We start from the raw sequence: 17,983 nt of genomic DNA on the forward strand, positions 1-17,983 counted from the left end.
GTTGAAGAATTATGTTTTCTTTCTCGTAAAAATAATTTAGAAGGGCCAAATTTTTTTCTTCATTGAATTGCTTGTCATATTCACAAAAAGAATTAATTTAAATGTAAAAAACTTCAAAAATGCTAATAATACTGCGTTTAACTATTTCATTAAGCTTTTTATAGCAAGCCAGTGGAATACTGTTAATGACATCCTGTTGCCGAAAACCAGTCCTAACAATGTTTATTCAGATCTATTTTTTTATTTAATAAACTATTTACGACCTATTGTTTCTCTTTTTCATTTACAGCATTATTATTTCTTTATACCAATAATTATTTTATTGTCCACTTTTAAATGACATTTTCTGTTTTTGTTTCCAGAATAAAACGTAAAAGAAAGGTAAGAGACACGGAATGTTACGTTTAAAATTCTGTAAAATTTAACGAAAAACTGCTTAGAGTAACAGTTTTCTTTCGGGATAATCACTCATCAGTTTTATTTTTCAAGAATATGAATTATCATGAGTAAGACAGGAAAAGAATCATGGGATTTTTGTCCTTGCTCTAATGAAATCCTTTTTTATAATGAATACAAAATTCTAAGGTTTTTCCGCTCTTAATAAAACGTTAGGCGGTTAACATTAAGTTTCAGCATAAAATTGCTTAGAGTGACTGTGCGCTGTGGAGAACAACAATACAACTGTTATTTTTGTCTTCCAGAAATATTTAACAGTTTTTTTCTTTTTTTTTTTGTATGAATTATAAGTGGAACACAATCAGAAACTGGCGATTTGCTGTCCCACTTGTTAATGAAACTATTTTTCATGATGAATGAAAAATTCTAGAAGTTTTCCACACTTAATAAAACGTCAGATGGTTTATACTAAGTTTAACGTAAAATTAAGTAGAGTAACAGTGTTATTGTGGAAAACAACAGTATAATTGTTATTATTTTTTGTGATACATAAATGTTAAATCCTTCCCAATATATTAACATTAATTAATATTTAACTTTTTTTATTAATTAATTATCATAAATGAAATAGAAACGGAAATTGGTGATCGTTGTCCCACTTGTAATGAAACCATTTTTCATAATGAATGTAAAATTCTGGGCGTTATTCACACTTAATGGAACGTCAAGTTTTAAAGTAAAAAAGAATAACATTTCTATTCTAGACGTTATTCGCACTTAATGGAACGTCGGACGGTTAACGCTAAGTTTTACAGTAAAATAGCGTAGAATAACATTCCTATTCTGGACGTTATTCGCACTTAATGGAACGTCAGACGGTTAACGTTAAGCTTTTAAGTAAAATAGAGTAGAATAACATTTCTATTTTCGGAAGAGTGATTCATTTTTATATACATGAATTGTCATAAGGGAAAGAGTAGAGTAAACTTGTGATTCTTATACCACTATCAATAAAACGATTTTTCATTATGTAGACAAAATTCTACAGTTTTCTTCCCGATTTTTGTGAATCATGAAACGGAGTATTCGTCTATGAATTATAAAGTATTTAAATTGTGATTTGTAAAAAAAAATTCACACATTTTTAAACTGTGTCAAATCTTTCTCTCTGTAATGGAGTTTGACCCAACGTATACAAGTGATGCCAAATTAATCTAAAATAAAATAGCATTCTTTTGGATAAATAATTAGGAACCTATCAAGTGTTACCTTTTTGATAAATAATTAGTAACCTATCAAGACATTCCTGCATATAAAACTCCCCCTCGTTATACACATAGAGATTAGACTAGGCGTCTTAAGGTTACGCGATTTTTCCACTCTTCACATTTCCCCCCTCTTCGTTGTCGTGGTTTCAGTAAAACTGAAGCATACTATAGTAAATAAAACTATGGTAACAGAGAGGAGAAAAGTATGAAGAGTGGGTAAATCGTGCAACCTTGAGGCGCTTTATTTGCAAGGTTATATTCAATGGAAAAGCAGTGAGGAACATAGCAGCGTGGAACAATTTTGTCCATTGCTCAGGCAGAGTTTATACAGCTCAAATTTGATGTTATAGTATATAAATAGAAATCACCAAAGGGTATAAATAATCACACACAAAATTATTTCAAACTTCGTGCTAAAAGCAATTTTTTCAGTTAAAAGTTACGGATTGTATTTTTTTCTTCTTTCTTTTTGTTCACATGTAAATTACTCTTACTAAATTTCATCTACATCTTCAGGATTAATATTAAAATATTGATAAACATTCCTATACAAACCTAAACATTCATTGTTTCATTACCTTTTTTTAAATATAATATTTATTTAGGGTTCGAAGCATTTTATAAAGTTTTTTTCCAGTGTTTTTTACTCACTTTACTGGTGCTTAATTAAATTGCTATAAATATTAGCTCTTCATTCATATACACATTATATAAATAAGACTTATTTCAAACATCCCTTATGGGACATTTTATTTTATTTATTTATTTCAAAGAAACATTAAGACATTGTATAATTAAGACACACAAAAGAAAATATTTTTGTATAAGTAACAGCATCAAGCGTAATTTCGAATTAATAAAGGAGAAACGAATTATTTTTAAGAAAATTAAATAATAAATGTGCTTTCTGGAAAAGGTTGAAAAAATATGATTTTGGATTAATATGCATTGAATAACTTTGGTGCTGATATTAAACCTTTTTAAAATATTTCCAAAATAAAATAAGTTTGGCTGGCCTCTTTTGTTGAAAAGCATATTTTTGTAACTTTTTTCTAATCTATTTTGCTTACAAGAAATATCCTTTTTTTTATTTATTCCATTTCAATAAATAGCATAACGTTCAAGGCGTTGCAACAAAAATTAACTTGTGCTCTTAAAAAATATTTAATTAAAACTAATTTGGTAACAAAATTATTTTTCAGTGTCAAAAATAAAAAAGAATTATTCTTTTTACAAAGTATTTCTTCAAAAATGTTTTGTCGAAAATAACTTTGGAAGGGTATATTTCTTTCCGTGTTGTGTGTCTGCTCTATGTGTGTTTGTGTGTCTGTCTGTCTTGTCCTTTTCAGCAGTTTTATACCTTTTACATAACTTTATATATTCTACTTTACTTGACTCTTTAAAAACTCTTACTTTATAAAACTGGGCTCTCCCACCAATCACTCTGTCTCTGCCTTTTATCTTTAATTTCTACAACATTTAACATCTCTTTGTTTACATTTCTTTTTTTCATACATCCTAAATTAATTAACAACTTTAGCATTCTTTTTTTTTTAATTTACTTATGCAATTGCTTTCCATTTGCTACAGTTTTGAAATCTCATTTGTACGAAAGGCTTTAAAACCTTTTTTTTGCAATGCAATTTGAGAAACAGCATTTTTCAAACTATATTTTTAAAACTGGAATAGAAAGGAAAATTTATTTAGCTGAAATTTATTAGAATAAAATATTTGTTCGTGTTAATAAATTAGAAAAGTAGTCCCTACAAGTAAAAACAATATTTCAATATCGAATTTCCCGAACATCAAAAATGATGCTTCTGAAAAATTAGATTTCAAAGAATATTAAATAAAACTAGATTACCTGCGGCATTGATAGATATGAAAATAATTAATCAAATGGGAATGACTAAAATTAAAACTGATGAATTTATTTTTGAAAACTGATAGAATTAAATTAACTCTAAAAAATATAACCGAAAATTTATACAATTGCAATTCTATTGCGTATTTTGATAATACAAAAATTAGTTTCCACTCTAAATTCAAAACGATAGGTTAAGTTTTTACGATATTTTTTTTCATTCCAAAAAATAAATACTAATATTTTTTTTTATTTTGGCAGAGCCACCAGTTGCATTGGTGGGAGTATCTGGTTCGGCGATGGATTTGCCTTGTAACATCACTGCCCCAACTCCTGACGATTCAGTAGCCCTAGTCCTGTGGTACAAGGATGAGTCCACGACACCCCTCTACAGTTTAGACGCGCGAAGAGGTCACCTAGACCAAGCTAGGCATGCGGCGAGCGATCTCTTAGATGGTAGAGCTTACCTGAGTATAACACATCGACCTTCAACCCTTCGTCTGAAGCCGTTGATGGAAGAGGACGAAGGACAATATAGATGCAGAGTCGATTTTAAAAAAGCAAGGACGAGAAACTTCGATGTTATTCTCACTGTAGTTGGTAGGTTGAACTCATTCACTCACTCTCCTAGTTGTAAGAAAAGCTGGTTTACCATTCTCATTCATCATGTACTGCCCATAGGAAAAAAGCGTTTAATTTAGATCCCGTTAATTGGACCAAATGAATGAGAAGGTTTTCTTTAGGTATTATACCAAGTATAGAGATTCGTTTCGATTGAAGATGAATGATAACAGTCATCAAGACTTCAAATTTTTTTTAGCAGAATCTTCCAGAAGAAACAGCTATTTCTAACACTCAATAACAGCTGAAATAGAAGTGTAGTACACTGGCTTTACAACCTTAGATGGTTCAAGAGATAGAAATCAGAACACTATTGCAGTCATAGATTAACAATCTATACTAATCTCCTCTGCGAGTCACACTCCTATTTATGAAGTCTTGGTGACAAAACCACGGAACTTTCGACATGATTCTATGCAATTCTCGTATATATTAATCCAATTTCGTAGATATTAGTCCAATGGCTTTGAAACTCGAACTTTCCATGCCTATCATTTTGTCTTCAAGTATCGCCAAGTCAGCAAAAATGTCGGCAAATCGAATCTTCCTTAAGAAATAAAATATAATAGGAGTTATCTCTAAATTATCTCTAAATTATACAACTTTCTTGCAAATTTTCCAATTAAACTGTTTATTTAGGATTCGTTTGAGATATTTAACCTTAATACAAAAATTTTTTCACAAAATTATAAATTCGTAACAATATGTGTGTCTACTTATGCACTGTAAGAGAAGGTTTACCACTGTCATACATCATGTTTATTTATCTACTACAGTGCAGCACATAGGAGAAATCATATTTACTTTACTACCCTTAGGAAAAGACTGTTTACTGTACACATCTGAGTTCATTTATATACTACTGTACTACACGTAAGAGAAAGAACTTATAACTTATATGCCATATTATATGCAGAGAAGGATATTTACTTTAGATAGTCATGTGATTAGCTATAATAAGTGCAAAATAAAGTCGTTTAATTTAGATGATCATGTTTTCTCATATACTGAACTACATATAACAGTAAGACGTTTACTTTTGACTATGATCACTTAAATGCAATTTTTACATAAAGGAGAAGGGTGTTTCGTATAGATCATGATCATTTAGATAATGTGCTACACGCATGAGAAGGACACTTACTTGAGATCGTGATCACTTTGTAACCAAGCTACACTCAAGAAAATGGGGGTTACTTTAGATAATCATGTTTAATTATGTATTTATACTAGACGTATCAGTAGGGCGTTTTAGACCGCATTACACATTGAAATATTGTTATATTCTGTAAAAACTGCATAAATTGACCTTTGGACAACAATTTGATTATCCATTTTCGCAAGTCAACTTATAAAAGGCGAATTTAATTGGTTTTGTCTTCTTGGAACTTTGATCAACTTAGACAGATTTCTTCATACAGATGTGATCTACTTATTAAGTTTCACTACATAAAATAGAGCCACGATGGCTCAGGGTTACCCTCCGAACTAGGTCTGATTACCACAAATGGTTGGTTGATTCGCATATTGCTTTCAATTCGCACTGACCACATTGCTAGAGTAAAATATCCTCATTAGTTTAAGATCATGGGTAAGAATCCACTTGTCGCAAGGCTAATCATAAAAGATTTTCACGATTTAATTCTTCTCGTCATACGAATACGGTTAAGTCTTATAAAATGATCCTCCAGTGGGGTGAATTTTCACCAATGCTTGAGTTAACTTGTTTTCTGGGTGAAGTTCAAAGCTGCATGACTACGGTCTTGAACATTAATGACCGTAAATTCTAAAAGCATCAGCTTTATACCTTCAATGATAATAAAGTAAAAAAAAATCCATGGAACATTGTAATGGAATGATGCAAATGTTGAAATTTAAATGGTATCATTGATAAATATTTCCAGTTATGATATAATGTAGTTAACTATGGTTTAATTAAATGGTATTAAGGAGGGTTTTTAATCACGTTTGCCTTGTGATCAAAACGGGGATATATCGGTCTAGATTGTAGCGATATCTGTGTGAAGTCTGTACTGCAGTATATAATTGTATCATCCATCACGGGATGAAGTCCATTGATCAGACTTCCTTTGCCATGTCGACAAGCTAATAGCAGCCCCCTATCCACACCAGAAACAGTGGCCGAGATCATTTCCAAAAGCCTTCTCTTGCCCCGGAACTCGGAATACAATCCAGAATCCGGAACATGGAAATAATCGATAAGGCCTAATCTCCCTCCCGGATGCGATTGATGACGGAGACTATGCCACACACACATTGCCAGTGGCACCAACGTTCAGCGGGATGTTAAATGAGTACATAGATGCATTGGATTGGCTTTAATTAGTTGCCAACTGCAACTGTTATCCGGCACTCATCCCCGCATTCGGTACAATAACGCTCTAAAACAGTGATGATAACCTTCCTTTGTGTAATAAATTGTTCATACTGGAAAACGTACCTAACCTTAGTCCTAAATGCATAGTATGATGAAGGAATTTTGATGAATTACTGGCGACAAAAATAATTGCAATTATAAACGAAGAAAATATAAAGATGCAATCTGAGTTACCTATTAGTGCCAATGATTCCACTTAATGGGTAATTCTAAAAACAGATCATAAGCTTATAATAACTATTTTTTTCAATGTGACATGAATTACGACTAGAATGAAGATAAAGAGCTTATATAATCTATATTCGTTTGAAACAATTGTTAATTATTTTAATTAAAAGATTCGATAATAATATTTATGTAAATTAATATAAAGGGATTTTTAAAATTTTCTTCCTTTGTTCTTTCATTTTCGGATCTACCGTCTATGTGACCTCACACATCTCTCAAACTGATTTCTTCACTTACGAGAAAATAAACTTCTTTGCAATGTGCTTTCTGCTGATAAAGTTTCAACAGATTAATTCAAGTTAACTACGCAGTTTAGTAGGCTGAAATGCATTCTTACGTTTTGATCCGAAGTTTTGCCTTGATTAGACATAAAATAAGACAGAAAATTGCTGATTGGGTATTGCTAGATTAACAAATCTAACTTCAGTCAGAATAAACTATCCCTCTCTAATAATTAGATTTGTTGATTAACTAATTTGTTAGTTTCATTGAATCGTTGATTAACACACTTGATTTGTGATAATTATGTGTATAATTAAATCTGCAAGTTTTATTTGCATTTGAATTTAATCATCCTACGTGAAATTACTTCTGCTGTTTTTTTTAAAAATCAAATCTTAGTTGACTTTAATCAACGTATTTGAATATTTCTCTGCCTTTTTTAATCAAATCTTACTGCTGCTTTTTTTGTAATCAAATTAATATTTTCCTTTCTTGGAAAGTAAAGTATTCATATTTATTTTAATAATATCGGTAGCAGTGCTGTATTAATAGGTTTAGGAGAAAAAGGGAAGAGGCAAAAAAATTGGCGACAAAATTATATTTACGTCAACATGCACTTAAAGTGGCATTATGGTCAATTATAGTTACTAGAATGACTAAATTACCTAACTTAACAACCGCATTTTAGTAACCAAAGCAATATTTCTATCGCATTTTATGAAGCTATAAAAGCTAGTTTAGTGATAAGGACATTTCATGTTTAAGGTGTATAGTTACGCGCTATTTACCTTTTGTAGATAGTAAACTTAGTCCATTTAAAGCCTTAATTCTTGCCTCTGCTTTTCCTTCCTCTTAATTTACTCGCAATTTCGTGTGGATTCATTAACGTTAAAGTCAGCTTCCCCCCCCCCCCCATTTCAGTANCCCCCCCCCCATTTCAGTGCGCTGCCTTTGTGCTGCTGCTTTTAACATTAACACTGAAGCGCTCTTTTGATTTTATCGCACACAGAGATCATTTGATTAAATACTTGCTGATTAACCGGCGTGAATTCACTATCTGAACTCAATTCTTCTTTTGAGTGCCTCTAATTTTCTCGGAAGCGTTATAACTTAGAAATCATTTTATTTTTTAGTTATATACTAAACAGCTATCTTAGAGAATTACCAGTTTCTGAAATTTTGATTTTGTTTTTTTATGAGATGTTCAGTACGTCCGCGTTTATACTTAGAATTCTTGTGAAAAATGGAGTAATACTAATATACAGTTGTAAATAAGAAATCAGTAAATAACATTTCAATAGGAAAAAAAATTAGCATTAAATTGTGACCAAGTACAATTTTTTTTTTTGTCGTATGCCTGTTTAGGCAGTGGGGGTGCGATTGTTCCTGTTTTTCAGTAGCGCCATTTATGGCCAGGAATTTGTTTTCAGCCAAGCCATTCACACAACCACAACCCGTTTATAGGGCTGTTCACATTCACACACAAGGAAGAAAGTACATTGAACACACAGAGAGAGAAAGAAACATCCATGCCTTACCCGGGATTCGAACCCAGGACCTTTCTGATGCAAGGACAGTTCCCTGTCCCCTGCACAGGCCGGTCGGCACCAAGTGCAATTAAAAATATAAATAACTGCCTGACATGCCTTAATTATAAATTATTACATTTAGATCTGATATTTCAAACAACCCTTTCAAGGGAAGCGGGATAAAAACTGCTGTATTTATTTTTGACAACGTTAACAACTAAAAGTGTAAAAGTGATTATTTCTTAAACAAAGTAGTTTTTAATCAAAAATGTTTTTTTTTTTGAAAAATTTTAAGATAAAGTAATTTATTTCATTGATGATATGTATAAAAGGATCACAATTTTTGGATTAAAATTTTCTGACCCGCAAAGGGTCAAAGTTATGAAATTACGAAAATTTAAAAACATGTTTTTCAAGTGGACAAAATGAGTATTTTCTTTATTGTATTACACACAAAACGAAAAACATGAGATATATCAATATTAAAAACATGGAAGGATACTTTGGAGAACATAAAAATATATTATGGATGATTACACCACACGTTTTACACGTCAGGTGTAAAAAATTTAACTTTGTGTCTCCTTTTTTACCATTTGAAAAACGTAGTTTTCAAAAAAATTAATTATATTTTTTTTCTTCTCTTTAGTTTGTTTGAACTGAATTTTTAATGACTATAAATTTTACTTTTGGCGCTGAAAAAAAGCTTAAATCCTGTTGTGCCAACCGGTTGAAATTTAAGCGCATTCAGACGTAATCTAAAAGTGGCAGGGCCGGATTAACCTATAGGCACGTGCCTAGGGCCTAGGAAATTCAGGGGTCTACGAAAAACTTGGGAGAAAAAAATTTGTTGACAAAAATAATTTAGCTTTAAGAACAACAAGTGTATTTTGCACAAAATTATGAAGATACATATAAAAATATAATATTTTTCGGTAATAAATTATTTTGCAGAATCTTCTGATCTAATATATTACTTTTTTGCGATTTTTGGATTCAACGAAATCTTGTATTATGCTGTCGAAATTTTTTCTATTAGTAAACATTTAACCTACCTTGCAAATTTATTTATAAATAATTTCAAAAGATTTACTTTTGACAATGTTAATTTCCTTCACTTAGTTATCATAGTAGTATCATGAAAATTATGAAGCTATTTGTAGTATAAATATTTCTTGTAATTAATCTCACTATCAATTTCACTGTTTTCTTTGCTGGTTTGTTGTTGTATTGTTGACGTGAAGTGTTTACATAGTTATCGATTGAACTAATCATAATGGTGTTATCGATATCAACTGCAATATCGGCAGTATGTCGGTATTGCAGATAAAGTTCGATAAACAAATTGGTAAATTAAAATCCGTATTAATAAAAATGTTTAAAAAAACATGCAAGAAAATTTTAGCATATATTTTGAAAAGAGGGGAGGAGTGGGGGAAGGAGGGGAGGGCCCAAAACGGCTATGCCTAGGGCCTACGAAAGGTATAATCCGGCTCTGAAAAATGGCTAACATATTTATAAGATATGAGTCTGTTGGTAACGGTTAAAAATTTTTATTACTCAGCCAGTGAAGAACTCCAATGAAGCATTGTCAACAAGTAAAGCGCTCCATACAAGCGTTTAGCTCTCTTAGCTAGTCAGATAAAGCATTTCACAAAAATAAGGTACAAAAAAAAAAAAAAAAAAAAACGCAACTTTAATTGTATTTTTTGAAGGTCTTTCGCCAAGGTGTTAGAAAACCAGAGTTTAAGTGCCTTAAACTTGTGGCAAAGCTATAATTTTAAAGTATATGCACCATTTTGTCACAAAGAATTTTTCGAGCTTTCGAACAGATAAATAACTTAAATATTTTAAACGTTATTTAACTTTTCTTAAAAATCGCCAATTTGACGCAATTTTTCCAACGACAATAAATTGATCTTAAATTTTGGTCATTTTTATGAGCCCAATATGAGAAATTTTTTAAATGTTAATAAAATATACCTCTAACGCTTTTCGTATTTTTACATACCTGTAACTTTTTTTTCATAGTGACGTTTTGCGCCTTTTTTCAAAATTTTTACGCTGGCTAAAGATTGGCTAAACTTGACCAGACAGTCACGAATAACTGCTATAAATTCACAGCAGTTATGAAAATAGCATAATAAAATTTTATTTTCGTGTGTACAACAGAGCCTTCCAAAAACACCTTTAAAGGACGAATATTCCAGAGGTAGTGGGGATTCGATTTTTTTTCAAGTTCAGGCTTAGCTTCCTGAATGACATTTAGAAATATTTTGGAAATCATCAATTCATCCAACTGCACAAACATGACATGTAACTTTACATGCTTTTTGCACCATATGAATGTCCTATGTTTTTTAAGGCAAGAGGACAACACCCTTAAGTCCGGAAAAGAAAATGGTCTGTTGATCATTATATCCAATTTATTACTATTTTTTTGTTGTCTTTAATGGTCAGTAATAGTAAAGAAGATCACTCACTATAGAAAATACTTGTTCTGACAAATACTGTTTTTTTTTCCTCAGGAGAAATATCATTAGTGTTGTAATCATTTCTATATTACCCTATTTCCATTCAAGGGTCTTTGTTCAGAGAGCATCTCAAGGACTGGGATGAATTTCCTGACGATCATTCTCTTCTTTTTCTTCGAAATCTTTCGAATCTTTTCCTTCCCGTCAGATAGAAACGTGGAAATAATACCACTTCGATAATACTTTATTGAGCCGTATAAGAAGGTAGATATTTTTTTCGTCTTCAGATTTCCTGTCTGGGTATGAGCAAAATACTACAGAACTGGTAGTATTTTCTCCGAGCTCAAGTGGAAAGATAAATAAAAACAAATATTAAAAAATAGATAAAAGAATATTTATTTATAAAAGAAAGCTGTATTTCGAAATTGACTGGTGTAACAATTTCATCCTGCTCGAAATTTTATGTCCTGTTGTGAAGACAGTACTATTTTGCAGTATGTTTTTGAAAAAATATAAGTATTCTTGAAACAATTTACTTTCGTCCTGGTGGTGCATTTTGGAAATAAGTGTTTGATCTAGAGGAACTTAAAAAATATAATGGGAAGAAACAGATAATATGAGAAAATATATAAAGTTAATAGGAAGAAATACATAATCGAAAAAGATAGAGTTAGTGCTTTCCTGTACATAATATGCAGAAATATATCATAGAAGCTATAGAAGAAATTTAAAAGAATTAAATTAAGATATAGAAATAGAAATAATTTAAACATATATAGAAAATACAATTTACTTTTGTCATGACGGTACTTTTTTGGAAATAAACATTTGTGAGAAGCGCTAGAGAAACTTAAAATATAATATGATGAAACAGATAATATAAGAAAATATATGAAGTTAATAGGAAGAAATAGATAATCGAAAAAGATAGAGTTAGTGCTTTCCTGTACATAATATGCAGAAATATATCATAGAAACTATAGAAGAAATTTAAAAGAATTAAATTAAGATATAGAAATAGGAAATAATTTATACATATATAGAAAATACAATTTACTTTTGTCATGACGGTACTTTTTTGGAAATAAGCATTTGTGAGAAGCGCTAGAGAAACTTAAAATATAATATGATGAAACAGATAATATAAGAAAATATATGAAGTTAATAGGAAGAAATAGATAATCGAAAAAGATAGAGTTAGTGCTTTCCTGTACATAATATGCAGAAATAGATCATAGAAGCTATAGAAGAAATTTAAAAGAATTAAATTAAGATATAGAAATAGGAAATAATTTATACATATATAGAAAATACAATTTACTTTTGTCATGACGGTACTTTTTTGGAAATAAACATTTGTGAAAAGCGCTAGAGGAACTTAAAATATAATATGATGAAACAGATAATATAAGAAAATATATAAAGGTAATAGGAAGAAATAGATAATAGAAAAAGACAGAGTTAGTGCTCTCCTGTACATAATATGCAGAAATAGATCATAGAAGCTCTAGAAAAAATTTTTAAAAAAAATTGAGATACAGAAATCGGAAATAGAAGAAAATAAAATTTGATAGAAAAAAAGGAAGAAAATTACATAAATAAAATAGGAAGAAATAAAAAAAAATTAGAGTTAGTACTCTTCTGCATTAAATAGGAAGAAATATATAATAGAAGGAGGTAAATCGTGTAGATACTCATCTGCACTTAATTTTTTGCAACATTTCTTCCTCTGTTTCTTTTAACAAAAATAAATAAAAAATAATAAGTAATTATAAAAATCTATTAAGTACAACTGTCATTGGATAAAAAATAACATTTTGTATGAATCCAAAAGTTTAACTAAATCAGAAAAATAATATTCACAAAACGGTAATTTAAAAATGCTTTTTTTTAAAGTTTCATATCTCAAAAACTTATGTGCGTTTATTTAAATTCTTTTTATCACTCGCTTTATAGATAGAACCAAACCTGAAAATACTATAAAATAAATTAAAGTTAAGTTCTTTTATGGTGAAAATAACTTTATACAACAAATAGAAGTTAACAGGTAGAGAACTATTTAAAGAACAATAAGAATGATAATTTAACCAAAAGAAAGAAAACCTTCTTTTTTTTATACCATAAAAGATTGAAATAAAAATGGATTAAGAAAATGACAATGAAGAGGACGACGGCAGTCAAAATAATTGAAGCCAAAGTGAAAAGGTAATTACCAGTCGTTACTTTTGGTAATTACTTGGCGACTTCTCTCCCTTCTCACTTAAAGACTATTTTATTCCATTTCCAAACAATGTGAAGTAAGTGTTTAAAAGAACAATGGAATTCTTTTCTGAAAACTCATTGTTTAAGACAATTTTTTTGAGAAAAACTACTCAGTTTTTATCGGTATCATCAAGACTTTTTGGTTTAGAGTTCTTAAAAAATATATATATTCCTTTTTAATTCTTTTTTTTTTCATAAGATTTTCCAATGGCTTATGAAATGTTTATTAGATTATATGAGCCTTCTAGACAAAGTATTATTTTCGTAGCAGTCATATAATGAGTTACGTAAGAAAATATTATGTGGTGCGCTAAAAATTAGTTTCACGCATAGAAATATATGAATGAACTTGACCAAAAAGCGCTACGTTATCACCTGTTCTTGATTGCATATGCGGACCATATATTACAAAATGTACTTATTTAACTAAAATGTGAGTCGTTTTTGTATTATAAGTCACATGCTCTTGTATCAGAAGACGAGTCGAATAGCTTCGTTTAAATTTTGAATTAGATTTAGAGTTATTAAATTGCATATTTTTTTTTCTTTAATTTGTTTTTTGAATCATGAATAAGTCATCAATATTAATGAATAAGTCATGAGTAAGCCTAAGTAGGGTTAATTTAGTGCTGATAGTAAAGTAATTTACAAAACACCGATGTAAATCAGACTCGTTCAGTGCTCTAAAAAAGGGGCCACTCTGAATAACGTTTGATCTAGTGATCGGATCTTAACGTTCTAGACCTCAAATATGCTAATATATTAGCGCAGGCGATGTTTAAAAATACAAAACCAGACACGAAATCGTACTTTCTCTGAATAAACATCCCTTTTTTAAAGAAGTTGTATATTAAAGAAGTCATTGAATTTTAGAGAAGTCGTATATTTAAAATTCAATTCCTCAGGAACTATTTAATCGATTTCGCTCAAATTTCGTATTTTGCAATTGAAAATTACATACTTTAAAACTACGAAAAAAAATTGTGCACCTTTAAATTCCAATATATTTTGACTATTATTAAATATAGCAATAAAAAATTATAAATATTTACGAAAATTTATTTTTCGCATGGAATTATATTTGGATAAACAAATTGTATAATTGTGAGCAAAATTTTTTCAATTCGCTTAAAAAGTTCTTGAGATATGGTGAATATGCAAAAAGTAAAATTAACATTAAGGGGTTCACACTTCAGATCGCTTTCTTGACCAAACTATATGGACTTTCCAAGATTACGGATCTATATTTTGGGGGTCAAAAATTCAAATCTGTCGAAAAATAATGTGTTTTTTTTCAGAAAAAGTACGGTTTCGTGTCTGATTTCGTAACTTAAAATATCATCTGCAATAATTAATTAGCGTATTTAAGATCATCCTCTTGAACCATTATGAATGAGTCTTGGAATGTGAAAATCAGGAGACTTGTTTATTTGGATTTACGGCGTTTATTTTTCTATATATAAGTTTTTTTTTAGTTTAACATAATAAAACATTTTTATGAATAAAATGTGTTGCTGATAAAACAAAATGCAATATCAATATTGAAAAACACATTTTCTTACTTGCGTTGAATACCTTGTTTTTGATTAATGCTATGGATAAGTATATTTTTTATTTAATTTAAGCAAATAAACTTATTTTTAATTTATCTTATTTTTAGTACATTTTTACCTTAACGCAACAGAATATTATTATGCATAAAAGCTATAAATGAGCATATCTTAAGTAAAAAGTGGCAAAATAAATTTACGTAAAACAATTTTATTTATTAGTGCTGTATGTGTTGCTTTTTACTTTTTTTTGGAAAAGTATATTTTTAGTTTAATGTAAAAACCTGAGTAGATATATCATATGCTCATAATAAAACAAAGTAAAGTAAATTTATTTATTGGATTTACTTTTCTGTATATAAGTAAATTTAAATTAAACGTAACAAAATATTCTTATGTATAAATTGAAAAAAGTTTATGTATAAAGTGCTTAAAATATTAAAATGTGTTTGTAAAATAAAGTATAAGCAAACTTATTTATTTGGGCTTTGCTTCGGATAAGTGTACTTTAAATTTAATGTAGCAATATATATCATGCGCTTTTAATAAAACAAAGTATGATAAACAATATAAAAGATATTTGCTCATTTGGGCTTATTGCGTTGTTTGTTTACTTCTACGTAAGTACAATTTTAGTTTAACGTATCAAATTTGGTTAAGATCTAATTTTCGGTATTATAGTATTTGTTGCTACAGTAGCAACTTCCGTGCCTCAAACTAACTGAATATCCTGAATTTGTTGAAGATTTTTTAATAAAGCCTATTGAAGATTTTTTAACAAAGATTTTTTAACTTATTTTTAATTTAACTAATTTTTAGTACATTTTTACCTTAACGTAACAGAATATTATTATGCATAAGAGTTATAAATGAGTATATCTTAAGTAAAACGTGGCAAAGTAAATTTACGCAAAACAATTTTATTTATTAGTGCTGTATGTGTTGCTCTTTTTTTTTGGAAAAGTATATTTTTAGTTTAATGTAAAAACCTGAATAGATATATCATATGCTCATAATAAAACAAAGTAAAGTAAATTTATTTATTGGATTTACTTTTCTGTATATAAGTAAATTTAAATTAAACGTAACAAAATATTCTTATGTATAAATTGAAAAAAGTTTATGTATAAAGTGCTTAAAATATTAAAATGTGTTTGTAAAATAAAGTATAAGCAAACTTATTTATTTGGGCTTTGCTTCGGATAAGTGTACTTTAAATTTAATGTAGCAATATATATCATGCGCTTTTAATAAAGCAAAGTATGAAGAACAATATAAAAGATATGTGCTCATTTGGGCTTATTGAGTTGTTTGTTTACTTCTACATAAGTACATTTTTAGTTTAACGTACCAAATTTGGTTAAGATCTAATTTTCGATATTATAGTATTTGTTGCTACAGTAGCAACTTCCGTGCCTCAAATTAACTGAATATCCTGTATCTTTTGTGGAAGATTTTTCAACAAAGCCTCCGTTAGTGCGGAAAAGGACTATTCATATCATCATTTTCGACGATATGTTCGCAAACAGTCAAAGGCGTTAGCCGAAAAAGATTGCTTTTTTTCCCAAAACAATAGTCCAAAAGAAAGAACTTTGCGAACGGTAGTTTTTTTTCTCTTCTTTTACCATTGATATCGATTGGATGTATGATAAGAGTGGAGCGTCTACTTACTGTCACCAGAATGTGTATAAGAAACGAGAATAAAAGAAAGGAAGGTGCCACATACAAATATCTAAAGAAAGCAAACAGCACATAAAAGAACGGAAAAAGCGTTAGTAATGAAGGAATAAAATTACTTCCCAACATTCCTAATATTACATGCCCTAGGTAACGATAACAATTAATCCAAAAGATCCTTTTTTATACTTGAATAGGAAAAAAAAAGCACAATCTTTTTCCGGGAAAAATCTACTGAGATTTTTATAGTCTTATGATAATTTTTATACCTGATTGCGACTCTAAAAAATACTACATTTCGACTCCATTAGATTTTATATTCCGCATATCTGAATCTTACGGTGGATCTATTATTAATTTGTGCTTAGCATTTTACATTTTATTTGATAACCTGAGTTGTGCGCCTGATCCGTATGGTACATTCACAGCGCTATATCAACCTTGGCTTTATCTTTTAAACTCAAACCCACTAGACAATGGTTCTGTTTGGTTAACCTTTTTATCACCAACATTGAATAGCAGAAGATAATAAAAATTCGGTGCCGGCCGGCCTGTGCAGGGGGCAGGGAACTGTCCTTGGATCAGAAAAGTCCTGGGTTCGAATCCCGGGCAAGGCATGGATGTTACTTTCTCTCTCTGTGTGCTCTATGTTCTTTCTCCTTTGTGTGTGTGACCCGCTCTATAAACGGGATTGTTGTTGTGTGAATGGTGTGGCAGAAGTCGAATTCTTGGCCATAGATGGTGCCACTGAGAAACAAGAACATTCTCTCTCCCTCTGCTAAAACAGGCATACGACAAAGAAAAAAAATATAGAAATTCAGTGAGGGTTCCGGGATTGGAACTACGTTCACTCTCAATGTGTTGACCCAGGTTCATATCCCGAAAATGGCTGGTCGATACAAATTCTAATCCCGCTTCGTTTCGAACCGGACAAACTGGGACAGATATGAATTTGAGGCGATGTGAAAGTCGCAACCGAGATTCGAGCCTCGTTGCTTCAGTGAGAAGCTATGTCTCTGTCCTCTGTTATACTTAAATTTATGTTTTAACGTTAATTATACCAAACAATATTTCCACCCATACAAAAATTTAGAGTGTGTTTGAGGTTTGTGTGAGGTTGTTCTGAGTTGATGTTGTGTTCAAAACGAACCTTACAAAATCAACCTCCCGAGGTTTATAATCAAGGTGTGTGAATTTGTTTTATTCACGATGTAAGGAACCCTTTAAGCAAATAAATATATTTGAAGAGTGAATAACTTCTCCCAATTTCAACTAATAGCATTACAGAGCTATAAATAAGGTTGATTTTAAGAGGCATAAATTAATATTTATTGGTTAGGTTATTTTTGGTGCAGAACGTAACTTCATTTTCTACCTCCGCAGTATTTTTTAACGCCTGTCAACCTCGAAATTTATTATATTATTTTTTTTTGTAAGGGGCAATTTTAATTATTATTTGACATAAAGGTATCGTTATATATTGCTAACTTACTC

The 17,983-nt window shown here is 30.1% G+C and overlaps 1 protein-coding gene across 5 annotated transcripts in view; it reads left to right on the forward strand.

The window, feature by feature from the left end:
• Positions 1 to 17,983, forward strand: part of LOC107454647 (synaptogenesis protein syg-2) — a 354,446-nt gene that overhangs the window by 274,992 nt on the left and 61,471 nt on the right. For 4 of the 5 annotated variants that reach the window (XM_071183678.1, XM_016071898.4, XM_071183685.1 and 1 more), the window contains exon 2: positions 3,790 to 4,128. The exons of the other annotated variant lie outside the window; for it this stretch is intronic. In XM_071183678.1, the coding sequence (XP_071039779.1) occupies positions 3,828 to 4,128 (301 nt within the window). In that variant the 5' untranslated portion in view covers positions 3,790 to 3,827. The remainder of the gene's footprint in view (positions 1 to 3,789; positions 4,129 to 17,983) is intronic. 5 annotated transcript variants of the gene reach the window in all.

This window comes from Parasteatoda tepidariorum, chromosome 1, assembly GCF_043381705.1.
Source record: "Parasteatoda tepidariorum isolate YZ-2023 chromosome 1, CAS_Ptep_4.0, whole genome shotgun sequence".
In the NCBI taxonomy this organism is placed as follows: Eukaryota; Metazoa; Arthropoda; class Arachnida; order Araneae; family Theridiidae; genus Parasteatoda; species Parasteatoda tepidariorum.